Source organism: Trachinotus anak, unplaced genomic scaffold (genome assembly GCF_046630095.1).
Source record: "Trachinotus anak isolate AG129_WGS33_773 ecotype Australia unplaced genomic scaffold, CSIRO_AGI_Tana_v1 ptg000012l, whole genome shotgun sequence".
In the NCBI taxonomy this organism is placed as follows: Eukaryota; Metazoa; Chordata; class Actinopteri; order Carangiformes; family Carangidae; genus Trachinotus; species Trachinotus anak.
In genome coordinates this window covers 2,193,228-2,208,971 of record NW_027273863.1, presented here as the reverse complement: position 1 = coordinate 2,208,971, position 15,744 = coordinate 2,193,228, and the positions used below count along the sequence as shown (strand labels likewise).

At 39.9% G+C, this 15,744-nt stretch overlaps 1 protein-coding gene across 3 annotated transcripts in view; it reads left to right on the top strand.

Moving 5' to 3' along the window:
• The first annotated feature begins 6,544 nt into the window (after positions 1–6,544).
• Positions 6,545–15,744, top strand: part of LOC139629010 (choline transporter-like protein 5-A) — a 53,315-nt gene continuing 44,115 nt past the window's right edge. For 2 of the 3 annotated variants that reach the window (XM_071491333.1, XM_071491337.1), the window contains exon 1: positions 6,545–6,821. In XM_071491333.1, coding sequence (XP_071347434.1) covers positions 6,734–6,821 — 88 coding nt within the window. In that variant the 5' untranslated portion in view covers positions 6,545–6,733. The remainder of the gene's footprint in view (positions 6,822–15,744) is intronic. The other variant, XM_071491335.1, reaches the window with a different exon arrangement.

Genomic DNA, 15,744 nt, shown 5'->3' with positions numbered 1-15,744 from the left:
ACAGTTAAGCTGCTTTGTTGTATTGTTTATTGATTATGTTATGTCAAATGCAGCTTCAGAAGGTGTTGCAAGTAAATGAGCAAGATGAGGAAACAAGTGTGTGGAGGATTGAAGTATTTACACAACCACTTGTTAGGACAGTACACCTAATGTATATGAGGGAATAATCATTTGAAATGAAAATTGGAACACTCAGCAAAGACGTGTTTGCAGTGTATTGAAATCTCAGTCAGGTCATCTGTGTTTGTTGTTTCCTAGCTTTGGACAGTTCTGGTATGGTTTGGTTTTTGTTAATGAGTGGTACTGGAACATAATTTATGTTCTTGTGTTATTTTTTTTTAATAGATGGTAACAGGTACATTTTTTTAAAAAAGATGTTAAGCAACTCAAGAAAGGTTTACCACTGAGTTACATTACGGGAACTTGCTTGAGAGAACAAAAATTGTGCTCTGTCTCGTCAGGAGACTGCACTTAATAATGTATAATTTTTTATTATGTATTTTATGTTAACAGAGCCTGAGCAACAGCTTTATTTTTTCCATTTAAAAGCCTTCTGATGTATCTGATTATAGAGGGTAAGAGAGTAATGAGTATAACATTTTATACACTCAAAAAAGTATATATGCTGGTTCTTGGTTAAAGTACTCGGACATTGTTAAATGTTTAGGGACAAAATAAACAATTGTTTAAACACATTTTGTGGTTTTCTCAATTTTGAATTTATTGAAACTACTAATGGTAATTAAAAATGTTTAATGAAAATCAACTTAATTTTAATATGTAGTAATTACAGAATTTCATTGATCTAAATGTACAATAGAAAAATGGTTAATAGTAATACAAAGTATTTTAGTATATTTAACACGAGTTTAGTTGGAATTACTAAGGAAATTAGACTAATATTTACTCAAAGTTGTTGAGCTAAAATTACAAAAATAAAACATTTCAAAATGTCTTAAATTATAAGTACAGTAAACTTTAAAATTATATCTGGCTTTAGATATATTTATTTCATGCAACCACTTACCATAAAAAAATTAAGTAAATTCAACAAAACATTTTTTTCAGTGTACTGTCTCACCTGACTTTCTAAAACCTTTCTGCCAGAGAGTAGCATTTAATAAGCACCTGACGGTGGCAGACGTTGGGACACCATCTGCCATATGGCATGTTATATATGGCACAGTTTGCACTGTCCTGTATGAAAAACAAGGCACTTAGGGAACCATTGTGTCGTCAACCTGGGTGTAAATAGCTGAACAATTTTAAAGTCATCTTAATGTTTTATTTTGAATGTGTTTCCATACCTCTGTCATGCACTTTGAATTCCCTTGTGTCTAAATGGTGCTGTATGAATTAACTTGCCTCGCTGTCTATTTCTCCTATTCTCCCATTCCTCCTATTATTTGACTAATTCTTTACCAAAGGCTTCAGCTTCATCCTTGTTTGACTTGGGAGTTGTTCGGTGGTCTGCTGCTGCAACATTGAGGAATATGAAAAACTATCTTGGACTCTGAGAAACAGTGAAGGAAAGTGTTTATCTCATGGTTCTGATGTTAAACAGAGTACGAGCTCCAGTGAACACCCGGGGCAGGAGCAGGGAATGTATGAGGCAAACTGACTGATGAAAGGAACCGTACAAAGAAGACAGGGAGCTGTTAAAGCTATTAGTAAAAACCCTCTGTAGGAGGTGACTTCTGGGTAATAAAGTGCTGTTTTTCCAGAGCTGAGGTCTCCATCATCATGAGGTATGTAAACCATACTGTGATCCCTGCTGGCTGAGAACAGATAGAGGGGGGAGAGGCTCAGTGAGTAGCTGGACTGCTACTGCCATCCTGTGGAAGAGTTTTTGTTTGACTGACTTTGAGATAAAGGATTTATCTGCCATCAGACTTTACCTGATGCTTCTTTTTAACCAAGCTCATCTTCCATCAGTTGGGTTGAAGGGCTGACCAGTCTAATACTTTGACTTAAGCTTTTATCCATCTCACACTGAATTAATATGTGGAAGATGTTACAGTATTTAGTTAATAATAATTGTCTCATTACCTCATTCCTTTTTACTTTGATACTAAATCCATCCATCCTGTATCTACAGTGCATTTTACACATGTTCACAGAATCTTTTAAAAACTGTTTAAATTCATGTTCAAAACTTCACTGTAATTTAATGCTTTAAACTAGACTGTGCAGTTTCTTGGGACATTGTGGTGAGACTGGGGCTTCTGAAAAAACTGAAGCTAAACTGAACATGAACATTTTTTATCAACGTATCCTCACAATGACCATCATTTATTTGTGTCTTGTATGTAGTGTGGGGACAGTGTAGCAGGACTTTCACAGAAGAGTCAGTCAAGTATCAGTTAAACACCACAGAAGTTGTCCACCTGCGCTCAGAGGTTGTCATGGTGCTTAGTTTGTACTGAGTGACACATGAGTTCAGTTGAAAGATACCTCTCAAACTCTGGCTTCCCAGGAATAGAGAGTAATAAAGCTTTATATTTTCTGAGAGAGGAGACTCTGCTGAACACAGTGATATTAAATATTTGTCTGTGGTGTAAAAAATGTGGCATGTGCAGCAATTTAAAACAAAATGTCCACTTCCTGTTTTCCTCCTGATTTTCTGTTCTCAGTTTACATTGGAGTGAATGGGACAGTTTGGTGGTACTCCACTTTCAAGGTCATGGTTGAAGTTCTGTGCGTGGGAGTCACATTGTGTGAAAGAACACAAATTTGCCTACATTTTTAGAAAAAATGATGTGTGAAGAGTAGGGATGCACCGAAAATTCAGCCACCGAAAATTTTCGGCTGAAAATGACCCAAAAGTGCATTTTTGGTTTTCGGCCGAAAGACCTAAATCACCGAAACAACATGGCCGAAACTTGTGATCACGCGGCAGACAGCATGTCCAGCACACGGGAAACGGGATCGCAAGCAAACAGCGCAGCACGCGGGAAATGGGATAAGAGCCAGCACGTCTGCGGTGTGGACTTATTTCACTATCTCAGAGAAAGACCCACGAATAGCGATTTGCAAAACATGCAATGCTGAAATTTCAAGAGGGGGTGCATCTGCAAAGAGTTTCTCCACGTCGGGTTTAATTTATCACCTGAAAATATAATTGACATAATCATTTCTTTTGGTGTTTCGGTTTTCGGCCTTAGTTTCCTAATTTTTCATTTTCGGTTTCGGCCAAGAATTTTCATTCCGGTGCATCCTTAGTGAAGAGTGAAATCTGTGGCCGTGAGGACCAGTTAAACAGAACTTTTTCAGACCAGCTGAACGGGTTCTCCCCACTGTGTGTGTGATGTCACTCACTCTAGCCTGCTGACAAAACGCTGAATATTTGATAATGGAACAATATGAGACTTACACTCACTGTCTGAATGGAGTTTCTATGACCAACGTGACACAGAAAAATAAATCAAATGGCCGACATTTTACATAAATAAATAAATAACTAACTAAAAGATGCTTGAAAGACGACAGTGATCCATATCATAGTTCTACCTGATGCTGGGTTTTTTAGGTCAGGGTAAGTGTTGTCAGTGTTCTGGTACCAGAGTTGATCCAGAGATGTATGTGAAGTCTTTTTGTTTCATTAGTGCATTTTGCATGTGAGTTGAATTGCTGTGTGGAGCTGCATGTTGGTGAAGAGATGTGTGTGAAGTGAACAAGAGAAACACAAGAAACCAGCTGTAAAAAACTTTAATCATGTAAATTTACCTCAGCAGCAAATTGTGCCACCAATATAAAACTGAGCACGTCGCTCCAGGGCTGCAACTCTAAAGTTAAATTTGGCAAAAATGTCATAGGTTGCAACCATAGGCTGTATATAAAGCCGACGTCGGCTCTGGAAAATGAAGCCAATGCAGAAGTGCCTTAAACCTGCATTCTATCGAATGGCCTCAGGGGGCGACTCCACTGGTTGCAAAAAGAAGTCCGATTGTATGGAAGTCTATGAGAAAATGACCCTACTTCTCACTCGCTAGTTTCAAGTCTTCTTCAATAAAACATGATGTTCATGTTTAAAATTATAGTCCCATTTAATTTAAAATAGACGATAAAGTAGGGTATGCATTGGGGCGTGGCTAATGTATGATTGACACATTTTGGCTTGTCAATCAAGAGCAGTCCCTTTTAACTATTAACTATTAAAAGTACTTTAACACTTCGTAATAAAGTTTACTTCAACTTATGGAAACTGACTTCGGATTCAGCAGCGCTGCATAGCCAAAAGACTGATGCCGTTGTCAGGTCGACAGTTTAGGTGGGCGGGCACAGTGACCTCAGCTCTTAGGTCAGCTCCCCCCCTCGCTCCTCCTCAGCTCCACCCTCTTCTCCAAATATGGTTTCTTCTTGTTTCAAAAAATCAAGATGGCGGCGGCCAAATTGCAAACTCGAGGCTTCAAAATGGCAATTCACAAACCAATGGGTGACGTCACGGTGGGTTGCCACTTGGTTGCAACCAAAACCTGAGAATGATTCACCTGTCACCGAGTGTTTTTAATATGACTACTGTACCAGATCACTGCAACTTATCACATATTTATGTCTGCAAGGTTAAAATTATCAGCATGAAGTGATTTACACAGTGACCCTGTGGTTAAACGTGTGAGAGTAACAGAAAACGTCAAACAACCAAAACAAAGTGTAAAATCTGTGAGAAATTCATGTTTTATTGAAAAAATTAACCATAGATTCAGAATATTACATTGTGTTTTACTGTTGGAATCACAGTTATCATTCAAGGATTGTGTTGCCTGTACTGCTGCTGCCATCTAGTGGCAGCTCTTGGTATGACATCCCTTGGTCAAATTCTCCAAATGCTCCTTGTCTGTGGTGAATCTCTGTGGTGAAGTGTTAGAGAAGGACAAATTTAGCTCTAATGCTTTCTAATTCCACTCTTTTATAGTATTAAGTGCCAAACATGTATTTATATTTATATTCATTAATGTCTAATTTATGCACCATAAAATGTCTTCTATTTTTAAAAATATCAGCCTCTTCATGAGATTTAATCAAAATTTGAAATATCTACTTCCGCCATCATGTAATCATCAGTCCGTGTGAAATTTACTGAAGGCTGCGATATCAAACGCAGCCTGGCCTCTAACCTTGTGTCCACATCTCAACGTAGGATGAATAAAACTAGAAATGATGAATGCATGATGGACTTTACTGAGGAAACTGGGGAAGCAACTGGAGTTCATGGTGCTTGTTGCTTCAAGGTGGTTGTGGATCAGGAGGGGAGAGCTGTGGGTGGGGTAGTAGGATCTGGACATAAACTGGGGCTTAATTGAGCAACCCTGTCTGGGTCAACCTCAGTCAGGGTGTCTGATGCTGAAAGACCCGAAACCACAGATGATCCCAGGAAACATCACTGAGGAAGTGTCCAGGTGTGTCACAAGATGTATGTTAAAGTGTGTTACTGCTATACAACCTGCAGGGGTCAGTGCTGCAGAGCAAATCAAGCACCCAGACTGAGCTGAGAGTGGGGGGCAGTAGATACAGTAATGGGTCTGGGAGCTAGATCAGTCTGTGAGTCTATGACTTTAGGGTTATCAGGACAAAACAATCAGACCCATCCATCTGCGCTGATACATCATCCCACATATGTAGCCTAGTGCTGAAACACTTAAATTTCCTCCAGGCATGTTTTAAACTCTGTAAAAAAATCCTCTGCTATGATCAGTATTTAGTTTAACATGTCTTTACACATAAAAACTGGTCTGAAGCTCATCTACTCTGACTTCCTGATTGAGAAACCTGGATCAGGCCTTGGCCCCGCCCACCAGAGGGTATGAAGATGGTTAGAGGAGGAGACATCAGAGAGACTCAGCCTCATGTTGGAGCCTCAGTCAGACCCAGACTCAGATGAGGAGTCTGTTGAGACCAGAATCAGAGACTAGAAGATGGATCAGAACAGTTAGCGTAGTTAGCATCTCTTATTTGTTTATGTTGTTTGTTAATTTGTAACTGGCAGTGGCTGACACATTGTTAGTGGTTGTGCTAATGCTAACTCTGTATTTAGCCCCGCCCCCCATCCCCACAAGTTGACAGGATTGGTTCCTTAGGTTCTATGACGTATGAATCCCTGACTGTCTGAATCTGTTTTTATGAGACTGTCATTGGTTCACTGCAGTTCAAGTCTGGATCTTCAGACTTTAGGTCAGACTTCGTTGTATTTTTACTTAAAACATAAAGTATAGTCATTATCAGATATTCTGGCTCCATCATGAGTGTGCAAAAATTGAGATTATGTTTTTATCTAGAGTGAATGTAGACTGTGACAAATGAAAGAAAAACAGCTGAATAAGTGAGTCGAAAAACAGGATGACAGTGTCAGGATGGTTTGATGAGGATGAAAATGATGTGAATCATATGCTCCACCACCATCATCATCATCGAAGCACCAGATGAGTGACTATATCAGGGAGAATGGTTCTTCCTCCAAGAGTTCAGAGAGCTGGGGCATTGAAGATGGTCTGGCAGCATGTGGTGGCTCCACGTGTGACTGAGACCCTTTCTGTGGGGTTGCCTGTAATCTGTCACCTGTCTGTACCGTAGAAGAGGCGGCACAAATCAGGTCTGCTCCGGTTCAATTCAATGCCGTCTTCACTTTCCAGAGTAGGAGTGGCGTGAGCGGTGTGAAGGAGAAGAGAGGGAGGAGCTTACTACAAACTACCCGCTCAGTCAGCTTCCTCTTCATTCACCGCTTCCTTTGTCCACCATGGCGCCCCACCGGTACATCCCGAGCAGCGCAGCCGCCGTGCGGAGTGAGACCACCGCTGGAGCCGCGGCACCGGCTCTCTACTACGGTGAGTACCGGACCGGTGTGGGCAGCGAACAGCGTCACTGCGGACAGCTGGAAACAATAGGTGTTTTTTTATGACAGAGTAAAGACTAGAAGGTTCAGGCAAATTGTATAATACACTATGATAATTAGTTTAATGAAGCTAATAGCAGGACATTAATATCTGCATTAGTTATTTTACCGATTGCAACCAAACAGAAACCACAGGCAGTGTGTTTTCACAACTTATTATAATGAGGTAGAGGCTGGTTGTCACTTCACTTTAAATCAGTTTAACAAATAAGATGACTTTCATTAGAGGCACAAAAAAAAGTCAAGGCTAAAATCTCTTATTTATTTTGTGTTTTAACACCATTTACTGTACAAAGACCTCACACTGTCACAGTGTGTGCTGGCTGCAGAGCTGTGGTGGAGGATGGTTGTTACCTTCCCCATGGATTTTTTAAATAATCATCATCAGGAAACAATGCTTGTTAAAAGCAGGTGTGTGTGTGTGTATTTCTTACTGAATGCAGTGTTTTCTACATTACTGGTTCTTCAGTTAAAGTTTAATGTGTAACATTTAAAAATGAAAAGAGGAAAAGTGTCTATAAGAGGCTGAATCCTTGTTATCAAAAATTCATAAAAACAGAAGAATGCACTCATATCTCACAGCTAAACAAGTCATTAGTGTCTGTGGTTAAACTCGGCATCTTCTTTATTTAGACGATATAAAAAAGTTTATTTTGACTTGATTTTGATTTGAATCTCAAAAACGTTATCTCCTCATTGAGGAGAAATGACCATGCATGGATGCTGGGAAGGAAGAACATGTTGTGCTGCTCTCACAGCCACAGTCCTCCACACTAGCTGCTGTAAATGTGCATTAAACCCAAAAGCAAAAAGGGAGATTTCATGTTGTTTGACATCATCACACATGTTGTAGTCACCAGTGACCATCTCAGAAGATGCTGCGTCCTCAAATGAAAAACTGTAGACGTCTAATGAGTGGTTTAAAAATAGCCAATGACAGCAATGCCAACAAAGGTGTCGGTGCTTTGTATTGAGCAGACTGTGGCTATTCTGGTCAGCAGCAGGATAAAGATTAGCTGAGTATTACTGCTCACTAATGCCATCAGCTGCCCTCAGGTCTGTTCATCTCAACAGGCATGTTTCTCACTCAGCCTGCCTCTGCATTAACTGGACCACTGCACCAGTTTACCACAACGAATTTAAAATATCTTCAATAATACAGAATAGAATAGAGTTTGCCATATCATTCAGATGGATTCCACTGGCTTTAAACAAGCTATTTGTAAGTTTAGCTATTGCTACATAGCTAACATGAGCATTGGCAGCTGTTTACTTACCAGTATAGAAGAAATGTTGTGAGTTCAGCATCAGACTTCCCTCCTGCAGCTGTCTCCAGATGTGGAAACAAACAAATAAATAAACAAATTCCCTAATTTGTTTATTGAATTTTCTACAACCCAAAAATGTCAAAAACATTGCATTACAAGTTGTATTGTTCCACCAAACAAAACACTGAAAGTAATAGGATATGTCTATCAAGTGCCATACAAATACATGAATAATGTCATAGAAACAGATATAACTAATATGAAAACATGCACACATTGGTCATCCAATATTGATTATATTATAAAAAATACAAAATTAACAAGGAAAAGAAAGAAACAAAGAAACCAAACCCTTTGATTAAAGCTCTTACTCTGGACTAGCCACAAACACCAACCTTCAGCATGTGTCAAAAAAGTTATTTTATTAAATCTGACACACAACAGCACCAGTATTAATGCTTGTCTCTATCACATCTTTTCTTCTACTGAAGTTGCTAACCAGCTAGCACCGGCCTGTCTCGTCACGATAGCGACTCACTGTAGCCTCCAGTCTGCCCTGAAGACGTAGCTGCTCAGAGGACGTGTTATAACCTCTTGTCTTGTAAAGTCAATGATGACTGAACCTCTTGTCAAGCGATAATCACCATAACCTGCTCCTGGCAAGTAACCACGTTCACCAGCAGAGAAAAATCACAAACGGCTTAGACTTAGTCTCTGCCCTACACCTGCCCTAAGGTTTTTAACCCTGTAATGCCTGACCCCAGAAATAATGGACAGAAAATTCTGATTTCTTGAATCTGGAACCTTTATTTGGCCCTTTCACAAAATTTGAAAAAAAAAAAAAAATACAAAAAATTATTTGCATATAGATTTTTCCAAATTTTATACACGATTTTACTACATACTAAAATGCAAAAAATTATGTAATTATAACTTGCTTCAACAGATTAAGTGTTCATGTTAGAATATTACTAAAAATTTCAAAGAAAATGTCACTGGAAAATAGTAAAAATCGCAATTTACCTTGATCCAGTGAGTTGGGAACTATCTGAAGGTGGACAACTTGGATTGTCCCATGTACTGTGTTTGAATTGTTGTAGTGATAAAGGTATCCACCAGGGGTTGGAAGACAAGTATCAGATTGGATACAAGAGGGTTTTGAGTGACGTTTTTACCATAAGGTGATGCAGTAGGTCTCAGAAATGCTTGTATCAAATTTGATGCATTTGGCATTATAGGGTTAATAACCTTAAGTTTGATACTTTGAAAAGAGTTTTATAGTTTGATTTCTGAATCAACAGGTATTTTTGTTCCACAAGACGGAAGAAACTTAAAAAAAAAAACTATATAGAGTGTTGAGATAACTCGATGAATAAGCAAATAATGACCATAGATTTAGAGAGAGAGTAACCTTTGGTGACATGTAGGTCACTTTAGTCTGGACCAAGAAAAGAAATATGACATCGCTGACTCTTAGCGTTTTGGTCCATTTCACGTTCACACTGATTTATTACAAATGATCCAAGACAGTAGGACTTCTCACAGACTGGCAGGAAGCTCACTGATTGGACAGTGTCATGAATCCATGGACATGAATCCACGTGTTGAATCAAATGTCAGTGACTGACACACAAGAGCTCACCAAGAAATAAATATTTATTATAGTTATTTGTTGTATTAGAAAAGAAATTGACCACATAATGAATAATGAGACAGGATGAATAAGTGATGATATGTACAGTTCTGATCTGTGGGAGCATGGTTGAATCCCTGCGCTCACATATTGATGCACAGATGTATTACCATGGTTACAAAATGATTTGCAGAAATATATACTTCACTTCAAGACAGTGTCCTGAACAGTTGCCTATCAGCAGATGGATTTAATATTAGGTTTTAACTCATGATCAAACGTATATACATACACTATCATAAGACACTGTGGTTGGTCCATTTACCTCCTTTTCAGGTGTTCTCAGTCTGGTTGTTCAGTTGGCACCAGAGTTTGATTGACACCTTCACACCATCCTGAAAAAGAGTTTGTTTGAATCGGACCAAGCAGGTTAGGTGTGAAGACACCTTCAAACCACAATGTTTTTGGGCTTGTGAGAAATGATGCTAAATGATATTAAATAAACCAGAGACGATTTTGTGATGGGATCACAGCAGGCGCACCAGGAGTAGTGCTACCTTTCAGCTTAAGGTCCACATGTTTGTGCTCAGTGTGGTTATGTATCTGGGTGTTAGAGAGGGGAGAGAGGTGGGGCTGCAGTCCAAGCTCATGGTGGGTGGATGTGGAACATCTTAGACACAGTAATTAACTGTCATGCACATTAATAAAATATAAATATTTGGTTTAGCTGACGAGTATTTCTGGTGCAGACTAACGAGGGCAGCAGCATTTAATCATTTAGTCGACTTATCATACACATTCCTAATGTGCATGTTGTTTTCACCAGGTGAACATGGTGGTTAGATTCACAAACACAGAATACAGCCTTCTGTGACCCGCAAAAAACAAGTTTGGAGTGAAGTATGAAATTTAGTCAGGCTTTCAGAGTCATATAAAAGTCTCCTGTCAACAGAGACCGACTGAGTTAGTATGAAAGTAATGAACACAGTGAATTACCAATGGGACGAGAGTATATGAACATCACAGTGTCTTTGTATTCAGGTTCCCATGATGGTTGAATTTAAAAACTTAGAGAGGTGCAGGGGTAAGACGTGGAGTACAGTCTATAACATGTAGAGGGTGTAAAATGGAGAAAACTAAATAGAGACATGACTACAATGCTAAAAAAAGAAAAGCAGTACTGTAATGGGCCCTACGACCAGACATTTTCAAACACAGTGCTGTCACAGATCTTTTTTTCTAAACTTGTGTTCAGAAAAGGAGGTTGGAGATTGTTCTGTTGTTTTTAGAGCAGTGGGTAAACTATAGTTGTTGAAAAGCTGCAGGAAATCTGCCTGTGAACAAAGAGTGACTGGTTAAAACCAGCCTGGGTTGAGTGTGTTTGCCCTGAAGAAGTAGCTGCTCAGAGGACGTAGTATAACCTCTTGTCTTGTAAACGCAATGATGGCTGAAGCTTTTATCAAGCTACAATCACCACTACACGTGCAGCAGCAAAGAAAATGTACAATTCGTGAATTTCCCACTGTGGGACTAATATGGCGGTCTTATCTTAAATAGTCCCTTTGAGATAGAGGGAAGATCATTCCTTAATTACTGAAAAAGGGAACGGCCACTTACAACAGAATATTACTTGCTCAATATTCAATTCAATATTCAACCAAAACTAACTTTTCCAACCTGAAATTGTTTCTTGTTTGGGAACATTTTGGCTTCAGTCAACATGATACAAGAAGTGAAATGTCATTACTGCTGGAAAACAGTGTGGTTGTCTCTTTGACAGTGCTCAGTGAGGCGAGAGAGACAGACTGTCTGAGCTCAGGGAGGCTGGTGTGCTGGACACAGTGGAGTCAGGTTTGCAGTAAAGATGACTGTTAGAGAGAGCTGGAGTTTGTCAGAAAGTCTGTTTTGTCTATGAGCAGGTGAGTATAGTGATGGGCATTAAGCCTGAACTTAGTTAAAACCATAGACTGTAGACAAAGATGGACATAGCCTCCATGACATTACCCACAGGTGAAGCTCAGAGTGAGCTGCTTCACCGTCGCCATCTTGGCAGTACTTGACTCCGCCCCTAACTCACGGCTAATCCAAAAATGGGCAAAGAGGTGGGGCATGTACAGCCGAGACTTCAGTGCATGGCTATTTGATTGATTTGCTCTGTTTATTGTTCAGTACAAAGAATTAATATGAGCTTCACTGTGAAGAGTCTTGTGCAGGTTTGTGTAATAAAAAGTTCTTGCTTTTGATTCCAGTCACTGTGCTTTTCAATAGGGTTGCGTGATCTTATCCATAGTCAGTCATCCTGTGAAAAAGATGACAGTTAACCATGAGCTGCACCAAGAATTAGATGGCACATTGAGTCAGGTAAGGCCTGATTTTTCTCATGTTGAGTGAAAGAGCAAAGTGTCACGACCAGGAGACAGATGCAGCATGGTCAGAGAAGGAGAGGTGCTCATCAGGGTAAGAGATCAGGAGGTGACTTTGATGTTGATATTGTGATGAGACAGTGACTGGCTGGGATGACTAGGAGTTCAGTCTATGTTTAATTTAGTGGGTGTGTCAGAGAGACAAGGTGAGATCCATGCAGAGACAGTGGGGTTGTCTGGCAGGACAGAGAGGTATAATTGGGTGTCATCTGCATAGCAGAGATAAGAGAGGCTTTAATTGGACTTCAGAAGATGGTGTATATTTCAAAGGGAAGGGGCTCCCGTATCAATGCATGGGGCATACCAGTGGGGAGGGGATGGGATAAGACTGAAGAAGCGTCCCATGAGGTAGGATTCAAACCAAGAAAGCACCTTGCCTGAGATGCCCATGTCAGAGAGTACAGATAGCAGGATGTGGTGGTTCACTGTACCAAAGGCTGCTGAGAGGTCCAGCAGGATAAACACCAAGTACTGAGCTGCAGCTCTGGCTGCCCTCAGGGCTTCTGTCACAGACAACTGACAACGCTCTTTAAACCCAACTGATTTGGATCAAGTTTTTCCGTGAGGGGAATTCTGAGACCAGCTTGAAAACCTCAGATAGATACTCTGTAAGGCTGTAGAAATCATAATCATGATTATTTAACACAATTACTCATTTATTACATTTATTGAACTTAAAAATAAACAACTTTGTCTTTATAACAGTGGACTTTATTGAACTTTAAATACAATTCAATGGAAAAACTAATTTAAAAAATAGATAAAAAATTAGATAAATTAATAAAATAATATATAATGTCTTAATATATAGCAATACAACACATAGACCCTGGCAGCACAGTTGATAATAAAGCTAATACAAGCACTACCAAAAAATAAAAAACATGAAATAAAAAGATTTCAAAACAAAAAGTGTTGTGTCTATGTAGTTTTTATGTTTATGCACGATACAAGTTAAAGATATCTGAGCGGGAGATAGCAGCCTAACAGGACATGGTCTCTCCAGACTATATATAGAAAGACTCTGAACCGGAAAACTGATTAAGATGACATACTGCTACGTACATACACTGAAACGTAACCCAGAAGTGGATGGGTGTAAACTGTCCCAAAATCAAAATGTGCTCCTTTACTTTGTTGAACATAGTTATCTGTTATAATCAATACAATAATCATTTTATCTGGAATATCTTGTTTTCATAACCACTGGAAGCCAAAAGGTCAGAGGTTATGACGCATCAGTCTCAATGAGGTGAATGAGAGGACAGGAGCGTCCTTGACCAGGAGGACTGGGATGGACATGTGGTAGGACAACATGCTGCACTCTTTGGAGCCTAGCACTCAGGTAGAGGGCTGAGAGAGGGAGGTGGTGAGGTGCTGAGCGGAGGAGGCAGAGAGGTGTACCTGTAACCAGCCGATGGTCTCTGATGGTCTCTGGTCTCAGCTATGTGACAGTGATGATGTATGTGTTTGTGGCCCGTGTGTCTTGGTTTGTACTGTGAGAGGTATGAAGGCTATCAGACACATTATATAACATCCTGTAACATCCTGCCCTTCGTCTGTCTTTTTCTCTCTCTCATCACCCCCCACCCCCCCCCCAACTTAACTGCTCCTTTTCTTTTACTGCTGAATAATCTGAATATATTTCCATCTCATCTTTTTCCAATGTTCCCCACTTCTCTTTTATTTCTGTCGTTTCATCAGTTGTTTCTCCTGCACACATACACACAAACACACATATATATACACACACACACACACAAAAGTCCTCTGTGATTCTCAGAAGGACTGTCTGACAGGCAACCTCAGGGGCCTTCTTCATTTTAGTTTCCGTCTCTTGTGCTTCCTTTGTAGACCAATACACATTCTGCTAAGTGTGTGTGTGTGTGTGTGTGTGTGTGTGTGTGTGTGTGTGTGTGTGTGTGTGTGTGTGTGTGTGTGCTAGGGGTGCATCAAACCTCCTCTTTCATTCAAACAGTCTCTTCTTCTTTCTGTGTGTATGACAGTATCTGTATCTGTTACCAGGCCTTCAGACCAGAGGAGAGAACTGCTTTAAAAATGAAGGAGCCTGTTGTTGTGTCTGAGTGGATCCAGGTACCAGTAACAAGATTACATGTAATCCAGGAAGGCAGTTGGACTACTGAATGAATGAATTAATGTTGTCACTCACTAAAACACAGGTTCATTATACTGAGACAGACAACTGTGTAAAAGTCACTTTATCCTCTGTCTGGACAGTGATGAGATAAACAGTAGATTGACCCTCTTCACATCACAGAGTACTGTAATCTACCAGGATAGATTTATTACTTGGATGTGCCTTAGTGCCAATCTGTACATTGAACATGTAATCCAGAATAAAAGTGTTGTTTCTTACGAATGGAGACAACGAGCCAGTAAAGTTTTAAACCCCTCCTGCAAATTCATGAAATGAATTCTTATTCAACTGGTCCCTGCAATGTTTGTGAAATCAGCATTTTACCGAAACGCTCAAACTAGAAAAATGTCCGACATGCTTCCAATTATTAAAATTTTTCACATAAAAATAATTATAATTCAGGGGTGGCCCGGTAGTCAAGTGGTTAGGGCGCATACCATGTGAGCGCAAGATGTTCTTAGCAGGCAGTCACCGATTCCCGATCGGTCCAACTCTTTCCTGCATGTCATTCCCCTCTCTCTACCCCCTTTCCTGTCAGTCTACACTGTACTATCATAAAGGCACAAAAAGCCCCCAAAAAATAAAATAAATAATAATTATTATTATTTGAATTCAGAGGCAATATCAAACAAACAAACCTCCTTTTTTCTATTTCCACACAGACAGAAATGCCCCCAGACAGGACATTACTCTGCAACAGAAGTTTCAAACCGTGGTTTCCATTTCATTGCAAGTTTTGGAAAAAACACTGGGTCACAATAATCACAAAAAATTCAGAGGGCCCATCCTACACCCAGCACAAACTGCTAGTTTCAGACTGACGCAGTTGTCATTTTCTCTCCCAGCGCCAACGTTGTTTAAATAGCAAATAAACTTGCGACGATCTGAGCGCCTGGGTGTGTTGGTCTTAAAATGAGATGTGCTGCTGGTGCATGTCTGTCTTGAAGCAGAGGAAAGTGATTCACCAATAAAAACCTGCTCTGAAGTCAGTGGCTCAGTGTTTCACCGGGTGCATTTTCATTAAGTAATGCACGATTTGAAACAGCGAACTTAAAAAACAAGTAATAAATGCATGTGAAGTTCAGCAAAATTATCAAAAATGTACACACTCACATGAGGTGGTTTTTCAGACTGTTCCACAAAGCAATATTTCGTTAAAGTAAAATGGAAACAGCTTTTCACACTGAAGCTGTGGCCACAGCCATGTCAGGCCCCAGGGAGCCAGTGCCAGCCAAGAGGCGGAGAGTTGAAACTCCATCATCATGTTTAATTGGAACAATAGAGAGGAGAAAACCAGCTTTGTTCACATAACACCACTCAATGGAAACACAGGACATTCACAGCGATGTTTTGTTGCTTCTGTTTTGCACAAA